Here is a 16,956-nt window from a genome sequence, read left to right as displayed (position 1 = left end):
GGGAAGGAGAGCGAGAGAGGGGGGGAAGGAGAGCGAGAGGGGGGGGAAGGAGAGCGAGAGGGGGGGGAAGGAGAGCGAGAGGGGGGGGAAGGAGAGCGAGAGGGGGGGGAAGGAGAGCGAGGGGGGGGGGAAGGAGAGCGAGGGGGGGGGAAGGAGAGCGAGGGGGGGGAAGGAGAGCGAGGGGGGGGAAGGAGAGCGAGGGGGGGAAGGAGAGCGAGGGGGGGGGAAGGAGAGCGAGGGGGGGGGAAGGAGAGCGAGGGGGGGGGGAAGGAGAGCGAGGGGGGGGGAAGGAGAGCGAGAGGGGGGGAAGGAGAGCGAGAGGGGGGGGAAGGAGAGCGAGAGGGGGGGGGAAGGAGAGCGAGAGGGGGGGGAAGGAGAGCGAGAGGGGGGGGAAGGAGAGCGAGAGGGGGGGGAAGGAGAGCGAGAGGGGGGGGAAGGAGAGCGAGAGGGGGGGGAAGGAGAGCGAGAGGGGGGGGAAGGAGAGCGAGAGGGGGGGGAAGGAGAGCGAGAGGGGGGGGAAGGAGAGCGAGAGGGGGGGAAGGAGAGCGAGAGGGGGGGGGAAGGAGAGCGAGAGGGGGGGGGAAGGAGAGCGAGAGGGGGGGGAAGGAGAGCGAGAGGGGGGGGGAAGGAGAGCGAGAGGGGGGGGGGAAGGAGAGCGAGAGGGGGGGGAAGGAGAGCGAGAGGGGGGGGGAAGGAGAGCGAGAGGGGGGGGGAAGGAGAGCGAGAGGGGGGGAAGGAGAGCGAGAGGGGGGGAAGGAGAGCGAGAGGGGGGGAAGGAGAGCGAGGGGGGGGGAAGGAGAGCGAGGGGGGGGGAAGGAGAGCGAGGGGGGGGAAGGAGAGCGAGAGGGGGGGGAAGGAGAGCGAGAGGGGGGGGAAGGAGAGCGAGAGGGGGGGGAAGGAGAGCGAGAGGGGGGGGGGAAGGAGAGCGAGAGGGGGGGGGGAAGGAGAGCGAGAGGGGGGGGGGAAGGAGAGCGAGAGGGGGGGGGAAGGAGAGCGAGAGGGGGGGAAGGAGAGCGAGAGGGGGGGAAGGAGAGCGAGGGGGGGGGAAGGAGAGCGAGAGGGGGGGGAAGGAGAGCGAGGGGGGGGAAGGAGAGCGAGAGGGGGGGGAAGGAGAGCGAGAGGGGGGGGAAGGAGAGCGAGAGGGGGGGGAAGGAGAGCGAGAGGGGGGGGAAGGAGAGCGAGAGGGGGGGGGGAAGGAGAGCGAGAGGGGGGGGGGAAGGAGAGCGAGAGGGGGGGCGGGAAGGAGAGCGAGAGGGGGGGGAAGGAGAGCGAGAGGGGGGGGAAGGAGAGCGAGAGGGGGGGGGAAGGAGAGCGAGAGGGGGGGGAAGGAGAGCGAGAGGGGGGGGAAGGAGAGCGAGAGGGGGGGGAAGGAGAGCGAGAGGGGGGGGAAGGAGAGCGAGAGGGGGGGAAGGAGAGCGAGAGGGGGGAAGGAGAGCGAGAGGGGGGAAGGAGAGCGAGAGGGGGGAAGGAGAGCGAGGGGGGGGGAAGGAGAGCGAGGGGGGGGGAAGGAGAGCGAGGGGGGGGGAAGGAGAGCGAGGGGGGGGGAAGGAGAGCGAGGGGGGGGGAAGGAGAGCGAGGGGGGGGGAAGGAGAGCGAGGGGGGGGGAAGGAGAGCGAGAGGGGGGGCGGGAAGGAGAGCGAGAGGGGGGGGAAGGAGAGCGAGAGGGGGGGGGAAGGAGAGCGAGAGGGGGGGGAAGGAGAGCGAGGGGGGGGGAAGGAGAGCGAGAGGGGGGGAAGGAGAGCGAGAGGGGGGGAAGGAGAGCGAGAGGGGGGGAAGGAGAGCGAGAGGGGGGGAAGGAGAGCGAGAGGGGGGAAGGAGAGCGAGAGGGGGGAAGGAGAGCGAGAGGGGGGAAGGAGAGCGAGAGGGGGGAAGGAGAGCGAGAGGGGGGGAAGGAGAGCGAGAGGGGGGGAAGGAGAGCGAGGGGGGGGGGGAAGGAGAGCGAGGGGGGGGGAAGGAGAGCGAGGGGGGGGAAGGAGAGCGAGGGGGGGGAAGGAGAGCGAGGGGGGGGAAGGAGAGCGAGGGGGGGGGAAGGAGAGCGAGGGGGGGAGAGCGAGGGGGGGAGAGCGAGAGGGGGAGAGCGAGAGGGGGAGAGCGAGAGGGGGAGAGCGAGAGGGGGAGAGCGAGAGGGGGAGAGCGAGAGGGGGAGAGCGAGAGGGGGAGAGCGAGAGGGGGAGAGCGAGAGGGGGAGAGCGAGAGGGGGAGAGCGAGAGGGGGAGAGCGAGAGGGGGAGAGCGAGAGGGGGAGAGCGAGAGGGGGAGAGCGAGAGGGGGAGAGCGAGAGGGGGAGAGCGAGAGGGGGAGAGCGAGAGGGGGAGAGCGAGAGGGGGAGAGCGAGAGGGGGAGAGCGAGAGGGGGAGAGCGAGAGGGGGAGAGCGAGAGGGGGAGAGCGAGAGGGGGAGAGCGAGAGGGGGAGAGCGAGAGGGGGAGAGCGAGAGGGGGAGAGCGAGAGGGGGAGAGCGAGAGAGAGAATAAATAATGCATGCAGGGCAGAACTAGGCCAATATCCATTAATAATTACTATCCAAAAAAGAGCCACCAAATTTTGGAAACACCTAAAAATGAGCAACCCCCACTGCTATCATTACGAAGCCCTGAAATGCCAACAGAGGACCATAAAGAAGAATACCCTCAGTCAACTAGTCCTGGGACTCAGTGAAGCAACCACTAACACAACTAACAATAACCAGCCCCAGGACAGTGACATCGTAGCACAGAGAATTCGACCCAACACAATTGTCACTAAGCAAAAGGAAAAATACCTGTCATATTGGGCAGAAACAAAAACCCAAAGCAAACTCAATTGCTACTTGGCCCTAAACAGACAATACAACATGGCTGAGTACCTGACCATGGTAAAGGATAACAAACTGAGAAAAACCTTGACAAGGTACAGACTTAGTGAACATAGCCTGGCCATCGAAAAAGGCAGACACAGACAGACCCGGCTGCCAAGAGAGGACAGGATATGCTCGTAGGGGAGGGGGGGGAAGGAAGGAAGGCGGGAGGGGGGGGAAGGAAGGAAGGAAGGCGGGGGGGGGGGGGGAAGGAAGGAAGGCGGGAGGGGGGGAGGAAGGAAGGCGGGAGGAAGGAAGGCGGGAGGGGGGGGAGGGGGGGAGGAAGGAAGGCGGGAGGGGGAAGGTGAGAGAGGGAAGGGGAAGGAGTGCGAGAGAGAGAGAGAGAGAGAGAGATTGGGAGTGCGAGAGAGAGAGAGAGATTGGGAGTGCGAGAGAGATTGGGAGTGCGAGAGAGAGAGATTGGGAGTGCGAGAGAGAGAGAGAGAGAGATTGGGAGTGCGAGAGAGAGAGAGAGATTGGGAGTGCGAGAGAGAGAGAGATTGGGAGTGCGAGAGAGAGAGCGATTGGGAGTGCGAGAGAGAGAGCGATTGGGAGTGCGAGAGAGAGAGATTGGGAGTGCGAGAGAGAGAGAGATTGGGAGTGCGAGAGAGAGAGAGATTGGGAGTGCGAGAGAGAGAGAGAGAGAGAGATTGGGAGTGCGAGAGAGAGAGAGAGATTGGGAGTGCGAGAGAGAGAGATTGGGAGTGCGAGAGAGAGAGAGATTGGGAGTGCGAGAGAGAGAGAGATTGGGAGTGCGAGAGAGAGAGAGATTGGGAGTGCGAGAGAGAGAGAGATTGGGAGTGCGAGAGAGAGAGAGAGAGAGAGAGAGAGATTGGGAGTGCGAGAGAGAGAGAGATTGGGAGTGCGAGAGAGAGATTGGGAGTGCGAGAGAGAGAGAGATTGGGAGTGCGAGAGAGAGATTGGGAGTGCGAGTGCGAGTGCGAGAGAGAGGAGAGACCTGGTGGCTTTGGGTCGGGCTCTGGGGCGGGGCTGTTGACGCCACGGGGAAGTTTTGTGCGCGGCAGCTCCCGGCACGGCCGGTGACTTTGGGTCGGGCTCTGGGGCAGGGCTGTTGACACCGCGGGGAAGCTTGCTGCTTAGTTTTCCTATATATTCTGGAGTATGAAAAATCAGTTCAAATATCTGATGAAAGTGTCCTGCCTTTCTCAATTGACAGACTCATTATCAGATGTTAACCATCATTTTAATCCCATTCATGAAGACCGTCCAGTGAGACAAAAACAATATTTTAGTTACCTCATTGTATTCTATTGTATTCAAGATATAAAAGCTTTTAATTTTATTGGCAATTAGCAGAGGTCACTTCTCTTCAAGGTGAATTTCACTTCTCTGCAGGGGACTGGGGAAATGGTGTTGGGCCACTTTTTAAAAATTCTCCACCAAGATTTTAGGAGAGGCTATTTGGGTTGCTAGAACCTCAATTGTTATTGTTGGTCACAGAACTGCATAGCTGAAATCACATCTAATCAGTATGCCATTCCTTGATTAGCCAAATTTCCTTTGCACATGAAACTCAAGTTATTAATCCACAAAAAAAGAAAATAAAGCTGCAACTTTGAACTAAAGCAAAAATGCTGAAAATACACAGAAGGTGCTGTATGAGTACAAGTTCCGTTAAAACTAACATTTTTATGCTATGCTATACTAGTTTTCTTTAAATTAAAGCATATATTGTAATTTCAGAAGATTATATTTAGAAAATATTTTCACAGGAATTTGCTCATCTAAAGTATTTAATACCTTGTGATGTCTTCAGTCAACTGTGAAGGATCAGGAGGATAGAATTTTACATTAAAGGAAAAGTGCCAAGGACAACCTGCAATAAAATACAACTTATTTTTTAAAAGATCTGTGGCAAATTGAAAAACAAATAATATTTTGATTGCATTGCTCGGTTACTGCATCAGACTAAAACTGTACACATGCAGGGCTTCAGTAAAACATGAAAACATACACCTGATGGCACTCAATACAAAAACAGAAATTCTTACCTGCTTACATAGAACAGTGTAACATATATACACACATGCTGCAGCATTTCTTGTATACCATTCAATAAACTCCTGACAGGTCTCCCATACTATCTTTTCCATTGCAGTAATTGTCATTAAACACTTGCTGCTTTCACATTTCCACTTTTCAACCGCGCGATCCGCGGGGGAGCTCAGTTCAAGTCCATCTTGCCCTGAGAGCCCGGCCGGGCCTCAAGCGCTAGGCCCGAGACACGCAACGGGCGGGCGGGCGGGCGAGCTGCAGCTGCTGGCCGTCAACTGCGCGATCCCCTGTGGAGCTCAGCTCGGGTCCGTCTCCGCCCGAGATCCCGGCCAGCCCTCAACCACTAGGCCCCACACTGCCGGTATCACAACGGCACCGGGCCTGATGCGCTACACAGGGAGACGGGAGGGAGGGACACAGAGGGGGAGGGAGAGGAGGAGAGAGACACGGGCAGGGAGACCACGCAGCCCAAAACTGCCCTGGCAATGCCGGGCACCCCCTGCTAGTTCTCTATAAACAAATACAAATTTTGATATTATAGTGTAATTACAATGGCAATTCTCGTTTTGCTTGTGACAAAGATTGATAACACTTCTGAAAGATAAATTTGACATTTGATAAGTTCACTTTCCACTATAACTCGAAAGCACCTGTTCTACTGGCATGAGTTTAAAAAAATTATGAATTCACCCAAAGTGTATTCAATATAATGAAAGATTATATACAACACAAAGATCAAAAGTATATACGTCTAAATTAATCTTCAATGTTCCTCGGCATACGACTGTTCAAGCAATAGTGCACTTACTTCGAATTTGCTTCTTTATTTCCTTTGCAGGGTCCAACCAATTCTAAAAAGAGGTAGAGTGTTGTACATCAGAACTAATCAAGTGGAAAAATACACATATTAGATTTAGAGGAGCAGTGCTTTCAAGAAAAACTCAGCTCTGCACTTTTGTCTGTACATGGTTATCTCATCATTTTCTGTAATGTTTGCTGGGTTGACAGTCCATTTGTTATATTCCAGGATCATCACTGGGTATTGGTCGCACTTAAGCCAATGCGCTTCAAATGTGCACTGCATTTTTTATCATTTCAAATTAGATCCACCACTACCGTTATCAGTGAAGGATTTTCATCTACCATTATTTCACCTTGGCTTAAAATACTTTCTCCAGACTTGAGGCAGGATTGGACAAAAATCTGTAATTACACGGTAGTTCATTTTTCAATGTTCAAATTTCACATATCCATTATGTTTCACTGAAGTCCCAGTGGCAGTACTGCATTATTCTCTTTCTCCCACCAAATGATTTTAAAAAAACAAGGGGATAGAGTTTCCGCTTTGGACGCAATCAAGAAATTGTGGGCAAAATGTGCTGGGTTAGGTTACAGTTCAAGTTTCTGCTAAAATTCATTTGCATAATCACAAACTTAAAATCTTCCATGATCCAGCACAACAGAACGCAAGAGTTTATTTTTTTCTTCTTTCCATTAAATTCCTTGATGTATTTATGAGTGGTCAGCTGGTATAGTTTTATTAATACAGCTGAAAGTGGGTTTATCAGCAAAAATAAGCATTTTTAATAAGGGTGTCCAGTCCTTCACCCGTGAGTAACCTTATTGACTAGAAAAACAAAACTGAACTATTTAATAGATTAATTGATGTACACTAGTCAGCTTCTCAAAAAATGAATTATTAATTGATGTGAAAACTTAAAATGTGCCTACTGGTGCCTGTGCGCCTAAGAAAATGTACACAATTTGAAGAACCTTCCCAAACCAGCACAATTGGCAGAATCTTGCAATTTCAACTTTGGGGCATGGTGCTTGTGGGCAGAGTCTGATCTGGGCAAAGTGAAACTTGAACCAGCGTAAAAGATCGCAGAAACCACGACACGAGTGGTTTTGAGCGCTTAGGTTTAAAATTCCCTGATCTTTTGTGCTGGTTCGGCCGATTCCGCCTGGATGGCACTGAAATTGCTAGTGCAAACTCTACCCCCAAGATCTCAGTTCCTGGAACATACTGTGCGCAAGCAGCAACATCTAAATGTTGACAAACTCCCAAAATGTCTTGTCCCAAATAAAATTAATACAGTAATTCTAAAGCTGCTGTATAATGGGTTATTAAAGTATATACTCATTTGCGACAAACCTAAAAAAGTCTTACTTCGTTCCAGTGACGAATGTTTGTGGAAAAAAATATATATACAAACATTGATCTATTAATTTTAGTCAGTGTCACACAACCACCGCACACCCCACCCCAAGTAAAAATTTTCACCATTTCTAAAGGCACAGGGTTTATGGCAAATCAGATAGGGGCAAGGTGAACAGTTAGTATTAATATGTTGGGTTTTAATTTTTCCAATATAGAAATTCTGCAGAAATATTTTCTGCACAGATCGGTCAACTGATTTGGAATAAGCAACTTCCATCATAACACTTTCCTGCTTGTTTAATACCTATACCTGACAAAAGCTCACATCAACACTAATTAGTAGGTACATCAGCTAAAACAGAACAATTCGTAACACTGCTGCCTCCTGGGATCAACTATGATAGCCCCACTGCTACACTGTTAGAGACCAGCCTTATGAAATGACTAAAGGGCTCTTGGTATGCAGCTCACAAACTATCCAGCTGCAGTGGAGAAGAACAGCTGGCAGATAAATGGTTGGCAGTGATAATTGAGCAAGGACGGGAATAAATCATTAAGCATTCAGCAAAGCACAGACTGGAGGTCAAAGACTTGTAGCATTTAAACATGGAGGCATCAACAGGCACAGCAGTGGAGGATGCAGAAGAAACACAGACCCAACTTGTGCCAAGAAGGAATAACAACAGTTTCCATAGATTAGGAATTAGTGCAAGGAAGACAAATACTTTTGAACTATATAGCAAATTCTTTTAACGCCTACAATTAGGATAGCACATTTTTGAAGTCACACCACAGGGAAATAGCCAGCATGCATTTTTCTTATGATTTTGAAATAGGCCGCAATAACATTTAAGTTACCAATATTGAGGCTGTTTAAAATCAAGTTACGTGCATTTTTTGTTTTGCAAGGTTCTATCTTAATGCAGGATCTGAAATAATAGAAAATTGCAGTATTTTCAGACTTGTCAATTATTGTCAGGCTATCCAAAGAGTTTGGAAGAACTACATGCAGAAATATAAATATTATCACGATTTTTACTAAACAGAATTCAGGAGAAACTTCTTTACCCAGAGTAGTTAGAATGTAAAACTTGCTACCACATTGAGTGTTTGAGGCAAATAACATGCATTTAAGGGGAAGCTGGATAAGTACATGAGGGAGAATGGAACAGAAGGATATGTTGATAGGGTGCGATGAAGTAGGGTGGGAGGAGGCTCGTGTGGAGCATAAACACCATGGAACCTGCCAGGCCGAATGGCCTGTTTTGGTGCTGTAAAATTCTACATAATTAAATTAAACATGACTGAAGTACTGTAAATCTTTCAATAATTCATTTCTTGAATTTTAGTTTCCTACACAAAGAATGTGCGACATAAAATGGAAGAACTCAAAGTTTGCATTATGTATTTATGCAATATTTTTCAAGAAATGACTTCAATCTTTTTGGATCTTTGACTCTTCCCAGCCCCTGCATTCACCTCTTACTCTCCAATCCCACGGTTTAATTCTGTTATTAACAAGCATGCTCAAAAAAAAGGTAAAAAAGTGAATCTCAGGACTCCAAAAACAGCTAAATCTAAGAAAATGAGTATTATTTTTTCTATCTTAAATTCCTCTAAACAACTGTCCAGTTTTTCCAGCAAAGGTTATGGAGCATGTACGGGCCAGAACTTCGGATCCCCACAGGCGAGTACACGCTGGGTACTCACGCGTAGGCCCAACGAAACTGCCAGTTTCGTGCATACACTGCGCATGCGCGGGAAACAGGAACTTCCATTCCCTTAAATGACGGGTTCACAGGTCGAACACTTGCGCCGGAGAGGCAGCGCGTACGCCTGGAACGTCCGTTTTTCTCCCCCCAGGTTTTTCCGGGAGGGTAAGTCTCCAGCAGCTACGCTTATAAATAAAAAGTAGTCGCAAGGCCTGCTTTTAACAAGGTAAGTGGTGAGTTAAGTAAAATTAAAACATTTTTTCCACAGGTTTATTATTTTTAAATACTTTAAATGGTAAGTTTATTTTTAGCCCCGTTAAAAGCTAATTAACTTTTTCAAAAAATAACTATTTTAAACAATTTAAATTTATGTATTTTAGTGATTTTTTTTATTTTTTTTTATTTTTGAAGTTTGTGTTATGTTTTGGGGCTGAATTGTATTCATAGATTTGACAGGTCTTCCTGTTAAATCTATGAATACAGATTCCCTGCTACCATTGGCTCTCCATGGCCCACGCGATCCCAGAGGACGCTTCAAACTAACTGCGCCCCTGGGATACGCAAGCACTGCGCACCGGCAGTTGGAGCAGGCCCAGGATCGGAATCCCACGCGGGCCCATAGCACGATGGCTGGCGCGTTAAGTAAGTGCAGGTCGGAGGCTTGCACCTGCGGGAAGCCTTCAACCCGAATTTCTGGCCCGTAATGTTTCCAAAGTTACTTATTGTTGTGTCGGTACCTTTCTACCTAGCCACAATTTAGGACTCAGAACTCAGAGATTCAAACATGAAGTGCTTTATTGGAAGGAAAGGAAGTTCCGGCAAGTTCCAAACAAAGAGCTAAACTTAACAGAACACCCAACCATTTATCTCCTGTGACAGCGCCACCACAGGTGGGAGAAGAACACACAATACATAACATTTCCTCCCCTCTTAAATGGAAGGTCCACAGTATTCCTCAACAGGTAAATTACTTTCAATGCACTCAACGAAGCTAGGGTAGAGGTAGACTGCCTCAACCCCTGACTTTACCCTGGGGTTTATTCTGCCCCAGTCTTGTGGGTAAGTCACTAAGCCTACAGATCCAAGCGTCTTGGAGGCCGCCACTCTCTGACAGGATACCGGCGGTCATCGCTGGCTTCCACAGCAGTAGGCATTGACACAGGCCTGGATGGAGAAGGTGCCTGTGTCAGTCGAAAGTCAGGAGTTTGCACAGGTGGAAGTCTCTTTGACTTCCTGTGTTGGAGAAGAGCACTGTGGCAAAGGATGCTGGTTTGCGGTATCATCCGGAAACAGTTCAGGCCAACCAGCCATTGGAGCCTCTGTGGCTCTGTCTGCTCCTAGCAACAGTTGATCTGTGTGTCTTCTCCATACGACATCCTCAGCAGTCTCAACCGTGTAAGACACAGGGCACGTCTGCGCGATCACCGTAGCAGGAACCCATTTCGGTCCAGTGTTGTAGTTTCGAGCTAGGACGTGCTCTCCCGGATGAAACCGTCTCTCCTTGGCTCTTTACTCTCTCTTTTCAACTTGAGCTTGTTGTTGACAATGGACAACCTGCTCTGCCCTTGGAGGTTTGAGTAAGTCAAAACTTGTCCGCAACTGCCTCTTCATCATGAGCGAAGCGGGGGAAGTTTTGGTTGTGGCATGCGGCTCGTTCCTGTAGGACAACAGGAAGCTGTTCAGACGTTGGTGGATGGAGCCCTGACCTTGCGATGCCTTCAAGGCGCGCTTCAAAGTTTGCACAAACCTTTCTGCCTGGCCGTCAGTAGAGGGATGATAGGGCGCAGACCTGATGTGTTGGACACCATTCACATGCAGGAAGGTTGCAAACTCCTGTGATACAAATTGTGGACCGTTGTCACTTACGAGTTGTTCCGGTGAGCCATAACGGCTGAACATCTCACCAAGTTTCTCAATTGTTTTCTCTGCCGTGGTAGACCTCATCACAGCGACCTCCGGCCACTTGCTACGAGCGTCTACAACCACCATAAACATCTTCTCTTCGAAAGGACCGGCGAAGTCCACATCTACTCGCTGCCACACTTCTGCAGGCCAATCCCAGGGGTGTAGGGTTGCCAGCTGTGGAACATTCCGGACCCTTTGACATGGGGAACATGTTTTGGCTTTCTCCTCAATATTCCCATCGAGACCTGGCCACCAGAAGTAGCTTCTTGCCATTTCCTTCATCCGAACCATCCCACTGTGGCCTGTATGAAGTTGTTGCAGTATAGGTTCCCTCAGAGGTGGCGGAATGATGACACGGCGTCCCCAAAGAAGACAACCTGCCTGGACGGAGAGCTCATTTCTTTTTGAAACGTAAGGTTTCAAACTAGGAGAATCTCCTATAGCTCTCCCTCGAATGACATCGTCCATTACCTCAGACAGGACTGGATCGTTGTGGGTGTACCTTCGCACCTGAACTGCAGTGACAGGTGATCCCTCCACTTGTCTGAAGTAGATGATGTCTATCTGACGAGGCTCTGGGGGAGTAACAGGCAAGGGTAGCCTCGAGAGACCGTCTGCGTTGCCGTGCAAGTCTGATTTGCGATATTTGATGTCATATGTGTGTCCTGACAACAGTAAAGCCCACCTTTGCATCCTGCTTGCAGCGAGACGGAATTCCGGTGTGGGGCCCGAAGATTGAAGTCAATGGACGGTGGTCCGTCAGGAGTGTGAACCTTCTCCCAAACAGGTACTGATGAAATTTTCGAATTCCAAAAACGATTCCCAAGGCCTCGCGCTCGATCTGCGCATAGTTACTCTTGGCCTTGTTCAAGGTGCGTGATGCGAAGGCGATAGGTTTCTCTTCACCCGAAGGCATGATGTGGGATATGACTGCTCCCACACCATATGGTGACACATCACATGCTAGCTGCACGGGTAGCTTTGGGTCGAAGTGTGTCAGGACCTCCGATTTCAGCAATGCTTTCTTTGCTTGGGCGAAAGCTTCGTTGCACAGTTCAGTCCATTTCCATGTTTTGCCTTGACACAGCAACTGATGTAACGGCTTCAGCAATGTTGCTAAGTCTGGAATAAACTTCCCATAGTAGTTAAGTAGCCCCAGAAATGAACGTAACTGGCTCACATTCTGGGGCCTCCACGATCGCCTTGACCTCTGACGGCACCTTATGCAGGCCAGTAGCGTCAATCACATGCCCCAGGTACTCAACTGAAGACTGAAAGAATTCACATTTGTCCTTACGAACTCTGAGTCTGTACTTTTTCAGTCGCTGTAGTGTCGCATCCAAGTTCCGAAGATGATCCTCCTCATTTGTCCCAGTGACAAGGATGTCGTCCAGGTAGCACTGGACTCCTGGCAGTCCACTCAAAATCTGATCCATTGCCCTTTGGAATAGAGCAGGGGCCGACGTAATTCCAAACGGAAGGCGGCAGTACCTGTATAGCCCCTTGTGTGTCACAATTGTCAGCAGCTCCTTTGATTTGTCATCGACATGCATTTGTAGATAAGCCTGGCATAAGTCTATTTTGCTGAACTTTTGCCCTCCGGCCAGGCCCGTAAAAAGATAGTCAATGAGGGGAAGAGGGTACTGTTCCACAGACAGCACCGGGTTAATAGTCACTTTAAAATCCCCGCAGATTCGAACAGATCCATCCTTTTTCAGGACAGGAACAATGGGTGTGGCCCATTTGCTCACGCTCACAGGCTCCAGGACTCCATTCTCGACTAAGGCCTCCGAGTTAGCCTCAACTTTTGGCCTAATTGCATAGGGTACAGGTCGGGCTTTGTGAAACTTCGGCTTGCTGTCAGGTTTAATGTCCAGTCTCACGCTGATCTTTTTCATGCTCCCAAGTTCCCCATTGAAGAGTTCTGCATGTTTGTTTAAAACTGCAGTCAGACCTGACTCCCCTTTTGACATCATGCGGACTGCAGGCCAGTCCAGCGTGATTTTCTCTAGCCACACACGTCCCAGTAGCGATGGGTAATTTCCCTTTACCACAGTGGCAGTTTTGCAGTCTGTCCGTTCAATTTAACTGTCACCTCAATGACGCCTCTCATGACCACAGGTTCGCCGGTATACGTCTTTAGCACAATGTTTGTTGGCTGAAGGGTAAGATGCTTTAGCATTTTGTTTTAGACGGTGTCTGAAACAAGGGACACAAGGGCCTGTGTCCACCTCCATCCGCACTGATTGTCCCTCCACCAGTGGTGACACCCAGTAGCCATTTGAACCACCTGCAACCGTCAGTATATGCACCTCTTCCTCCTCAGGGGTGTCGCTCCCCTCGGTTTTGCTTGTTCCATCATACTGCACTGAATGAACACTCTTTTTCCTCTCTTGTCTAAATACAGACATTTTGCTTTCATGCTTCCCAGCTCTGTCTGTTCTTTTTTTTTTTAAAACCTCTACAGGCACGTTCAATGTGATCCTTTTTGCCACAATTTTGGCATTCCAGCTCCGTACACCAGCAGTCATTAGCGTGATGGCCCGTTTTCCCACAACGGTAACATGTGCCGTTCCGCGCACCTTTAGGCTCAGACGACACCTTGTGAACTCTCCTGGTGAGCCTCCTTTTCCACCATCTCCATGGAGACACTAACTTCAATGGCCTTTTCAAGAGTAAGGTTGTCCTCAGTAAGAAGGCGTTTCTGCACACGCACGCACGCACGCACGCACGCACACACGCACACACGCACACACACACGTCTCTAATGGTGTCCTTCAGCATCTCCTTGAACTCGCACTGTTCTGATAACCTTTTTAAAGCAGCAATAAACATAGTCACCTGATTTCCCCCTCCTCTTGATTCCGTTTGTGAAATCTAAATCTCTCAGCAATAACCAGAGGTTTTGGTGAAAAATGTGCTCCAAGAATTTCCACTAGTTGCTTATATGTTTTAGTTCCTGGCTTATCTGGCTGCACGAGGCTGCGAAGTAAATTGAATGTCTTCGGCCCCATTACACTCAAAAAGGTAGGCACGACCTTTTCATTTGCCACCACATTCACCAATACAAAATAGTCAAAACGTTCCGTATATGCGCTCCATATTTTCATCAAAATCACCGATGTTTCCTAATATAGTAGCCATCTCACGTTTCAAATTAAAATTTCTGTTTACTCACTGCACCCGTAACGTACGCAGATTCATCCGCTCCTCGTTGCCACTTGTTGTGTCGGTACCTTTCTACCTAGACACAATTTAGGACTCAGAACTCAGAAATTCAAATATGAAGTGCTTAATTGGAAGGAAAGGAAGTTCTGGCAAGTTCCGAACAAAGAGAGCTAAACTTAACCGAGAGAATACCCAACCATTTATCTCCTGTGACAGCGCCACCACAGGTAGGAGAAGAACACACAATACATAACACTCATCACCACCTCCTCTCCTCCCCGCCACAGACGGCAAAAGTAGCAAACTTTGGAAACAGAAATTCGGGTCAGAGGCTTCCCGCAGGTGCAAACCTCTGACCTGCACTTACCTAGCGTGCTGGCCATCGTGCTGTGGGCCCGCGTGGGATTCCGATCCTGGGCCTGCTCCAACTACGCAAGCCAGCGTGCAGTGCTTGCGTATCCCAGGGGCGCAGTTAGTTTGAAGCGTTCCCTGGGATCACGTGGACCATGGAGAGCCAATGGTAGCAGGGAATCTGTATTCATAGATTTGACAGGAAGACTTGTCAAATCTATGAATACAATTCAGCCCCAAAACATAACAAACTTCAAATAATTTTGTTTTAAAAACATCACATTTTTAAAATAACAAATACATAAAATAAATATTTTAAACAATAATTTAAATTTTTGAAAAAATTAATTAGTTTTTAACGGGGCTAAAAATAAACTTACCTTTAAAGTATTTAAAAATAATAAACCTGTGGAAAAAGTGTTTTAATTTTACTTAATTCACCACTTACCTTGTTAAAAGCAGGCCTTGCGACTGCTTTTTAGAAGTGTAGCTCCTGGAGACTTACCCTCCAGGAAAAAAAACGAAAGTTCCAGGCGTACGCGCTGCCTCTCCGGTGCACACGTTCGACCTGTGAACCCCTTCCTTCAAGGGAACGGAAGTTCCGGTTTACTGCGCATGCGCGAAACCGGCACTTTCGTTGGGTCTATGCGTGAGTACTCAACGCATACTCACCCATGGGGACCCAAAGTTCTGGCCCAGGACATGCTCTGTAACGTTTGCTGAAAAACTGGACACTTGTTTAGAGAAATTTATGATAGAAAAAAAGTACTCTCTAAAAATACTTATTCCTATTTTAATATACTTTTTCAATCTATTTTATTCTGAGGACTTCGTAAAACAATTTAGTGTTTTAGTAGAATTCTCTTCACTTAATCCAGATGCAAAATAGCTCCATCTTCCCAACAATTACATAAATTACTTTGATGCAATCTAGTCCAAAAAAGTATCAAGAGCATAAAGAAAAGAACGCAGATACCATTCAGCCCCTCAAGTCTGCTCTTTTTCCGATCACGTACAATCTGCTCCATAATGGAGTCCACTCAATCAGGGAGTGGGGAGGGGCAAGTTATGGTAATGTCACAGCACCAAGGAGCAAGTGGTTGACAAAGCAGGGTGCTGAAATGCAGACATTTTTATACATCTCCATTTGTCAAGGTAGAATTTAAAAGTGATCAATAGAGCCCAGGAGAAATATATCCCACTAAAATGAACAAACTAGCCAGTAATGATAAATTGACCCTTAGTGTTAGGGGGGGATTAAATACATGGGGTTACGGGGATAGGGTGGGATGTGTGTTGGTGTAGGGGTTACGGGGATCGGGTGGGATATGTGTCGGTGCAGGCTCGATGGGCCGAAATGGCCTCTATCTGCACTGTGGGGTTTCTGTGATTCTGTAATGACACACCATGGATGAATAAAGAAATAAGGGCAAAATTGAAACATAGAAGATAGGAGCAGGAGTAGGCCATTCAGCCCCTCGAGCATGTTTCACCATTTAATGAGATCATGGCTGATCATCCAAATTCAGTACCCTGTCCCTGCTTTCTCCCCATATCCCTTGAAGCCTTTAAGCCTTAAGAAATATATCCAACTCCTTCTTGAATATATTTAATGAATTGGCCTCAACTGCCTTCTGTGGTAGCAAATACCACACGTTCACCACTCTCTGGGTGAAGAAATTCCTCCTCATCTCAGTCCTAAATGGCTTACCCCTTATCCTTAGACTGTGAGCCTTGGCTCTGGACTCCCCCGCCATCGGGAACATCCTTCCTGCATCTCGTCTGAAACTTATAAAATTCTAACAGGACTAGACAATGAGATCCCCTCTCATTCTTCTAAACTCCAGCGAATAGAAGCCCAATCGACCCAATCTCTTCATACATCATCCCTGCCATCCCAGGTATCAGTCTGGTGAATCTTCGCTGCACTCCCTCCATGGCAAGAACATCCTTCCTCAGATAAGGCAGCACGGTGGCATAGTGGTTAGCACTGTTGCCTCACAGCACCAGGGACCCGGGTTCAAATCCGGCCTCGGGTGACTGTGTGGAGTTTGCACATTCTCCCCGTGTTTGCGTGGGTTTCCTCCGGGTGCTCCGGTTTCCTCCCACAGTCCAAAGATGTGCGGGTTAGGTTGATTGGCCATGACAAAAATTGGCCCTTAGTGTTAGGGGGGGATTAAATACGTGGGGTTACGGGGTTAGGGCTTGTGTGGGATGGTTGTCGGTGTAGGGACCGGGTGCTAGGGTTTGGATGATCAGCCATGATCTCGTTGAATGGCGGAGCAGGCTCGAAGGGCCGAATGGCCTACTCCTGCTCCTATCTTCTATGTCTATGTCTAAGGCGACCAAAACTGCAAACAATACTCAAGGTGTGGTCTCACCAAGGCCCTGTACAACTGCAGCAAGACATCCTTGCTCCTGTACTCGAATCCTCTCGCTACGAATCCTCTCGCTACGAAGGCCAACATACCATTTGCCTCCTTAACCGCCTGCTGCACCTGCATGCTTACCTTCAGCGACTGGTGCACAAGGACACCCAGGTCTCGTTGCACTTCCCCTTCTCCCAATCTATTGCCATTCAGATAATAATCTGTCTTCCTGTTTTTGCCACCGAAGTGGATAACCTTGCATTTATCCACATTATACTGCATTTGCCCAATCACCCAACCTGTCCAAATAATACTGGAGTTTCTCGGCATCCTCCTCACAGCACACGTCCACCCAGCTGTGTCATCTGCAAACTTGGAGATATTACATCTAGTTCCCTTGTCTAGATCATAAATATTTATTGTGAATAGCTGGGGTCCTAG

At 49.0% G+C, this 16,956-nt stretch overlaps 1 protein-coding gene across 1 annotated transcript in view; it reads right to left on the bottom strand.

Annotated features, from left to right (window-relative positions):
• epb41l2 (erythrocyte membrane protein band 4.1-like 2) overlaps positions 1 to 16,956 on the bottom strand; it is a 165,497-nt gene that overhangs the window by 94,084 nt on the left and 54,457 nt on the right. Inside the window, 2 exon segments of the mRNA XM_085997140.1 lie at positions 4,595 to 4,670; positions 5,658 to 5,700. Of these exon segments, the coding sequence (XP_085853266.1) occupies positions 4,595 to 4,670; positions 5,658 to 5,700 (119 nt within the window).

The sequence above is a fragment of the Somniosus microcephalus genome, chromosome 9 (assembly GCF_052327205.1).
Source record: "Somniosus microcephalus isolate GS21.2 chromosome 9, FLI_Smic_1.0, whole genome shotgun sequence".
Classification (NCBI taxonomy): Eukaryota; Metazoa; Chordata; class Chondrichthyes; order Squaliformes; family Somniosidae; genus Somniosus; species Somniosus microcephalus.
The sequence above is the reverse complement of the archived record's forward strand: the minus strand, read 5'-3'. Positions and strand labels throughout refer to the sequence as shown.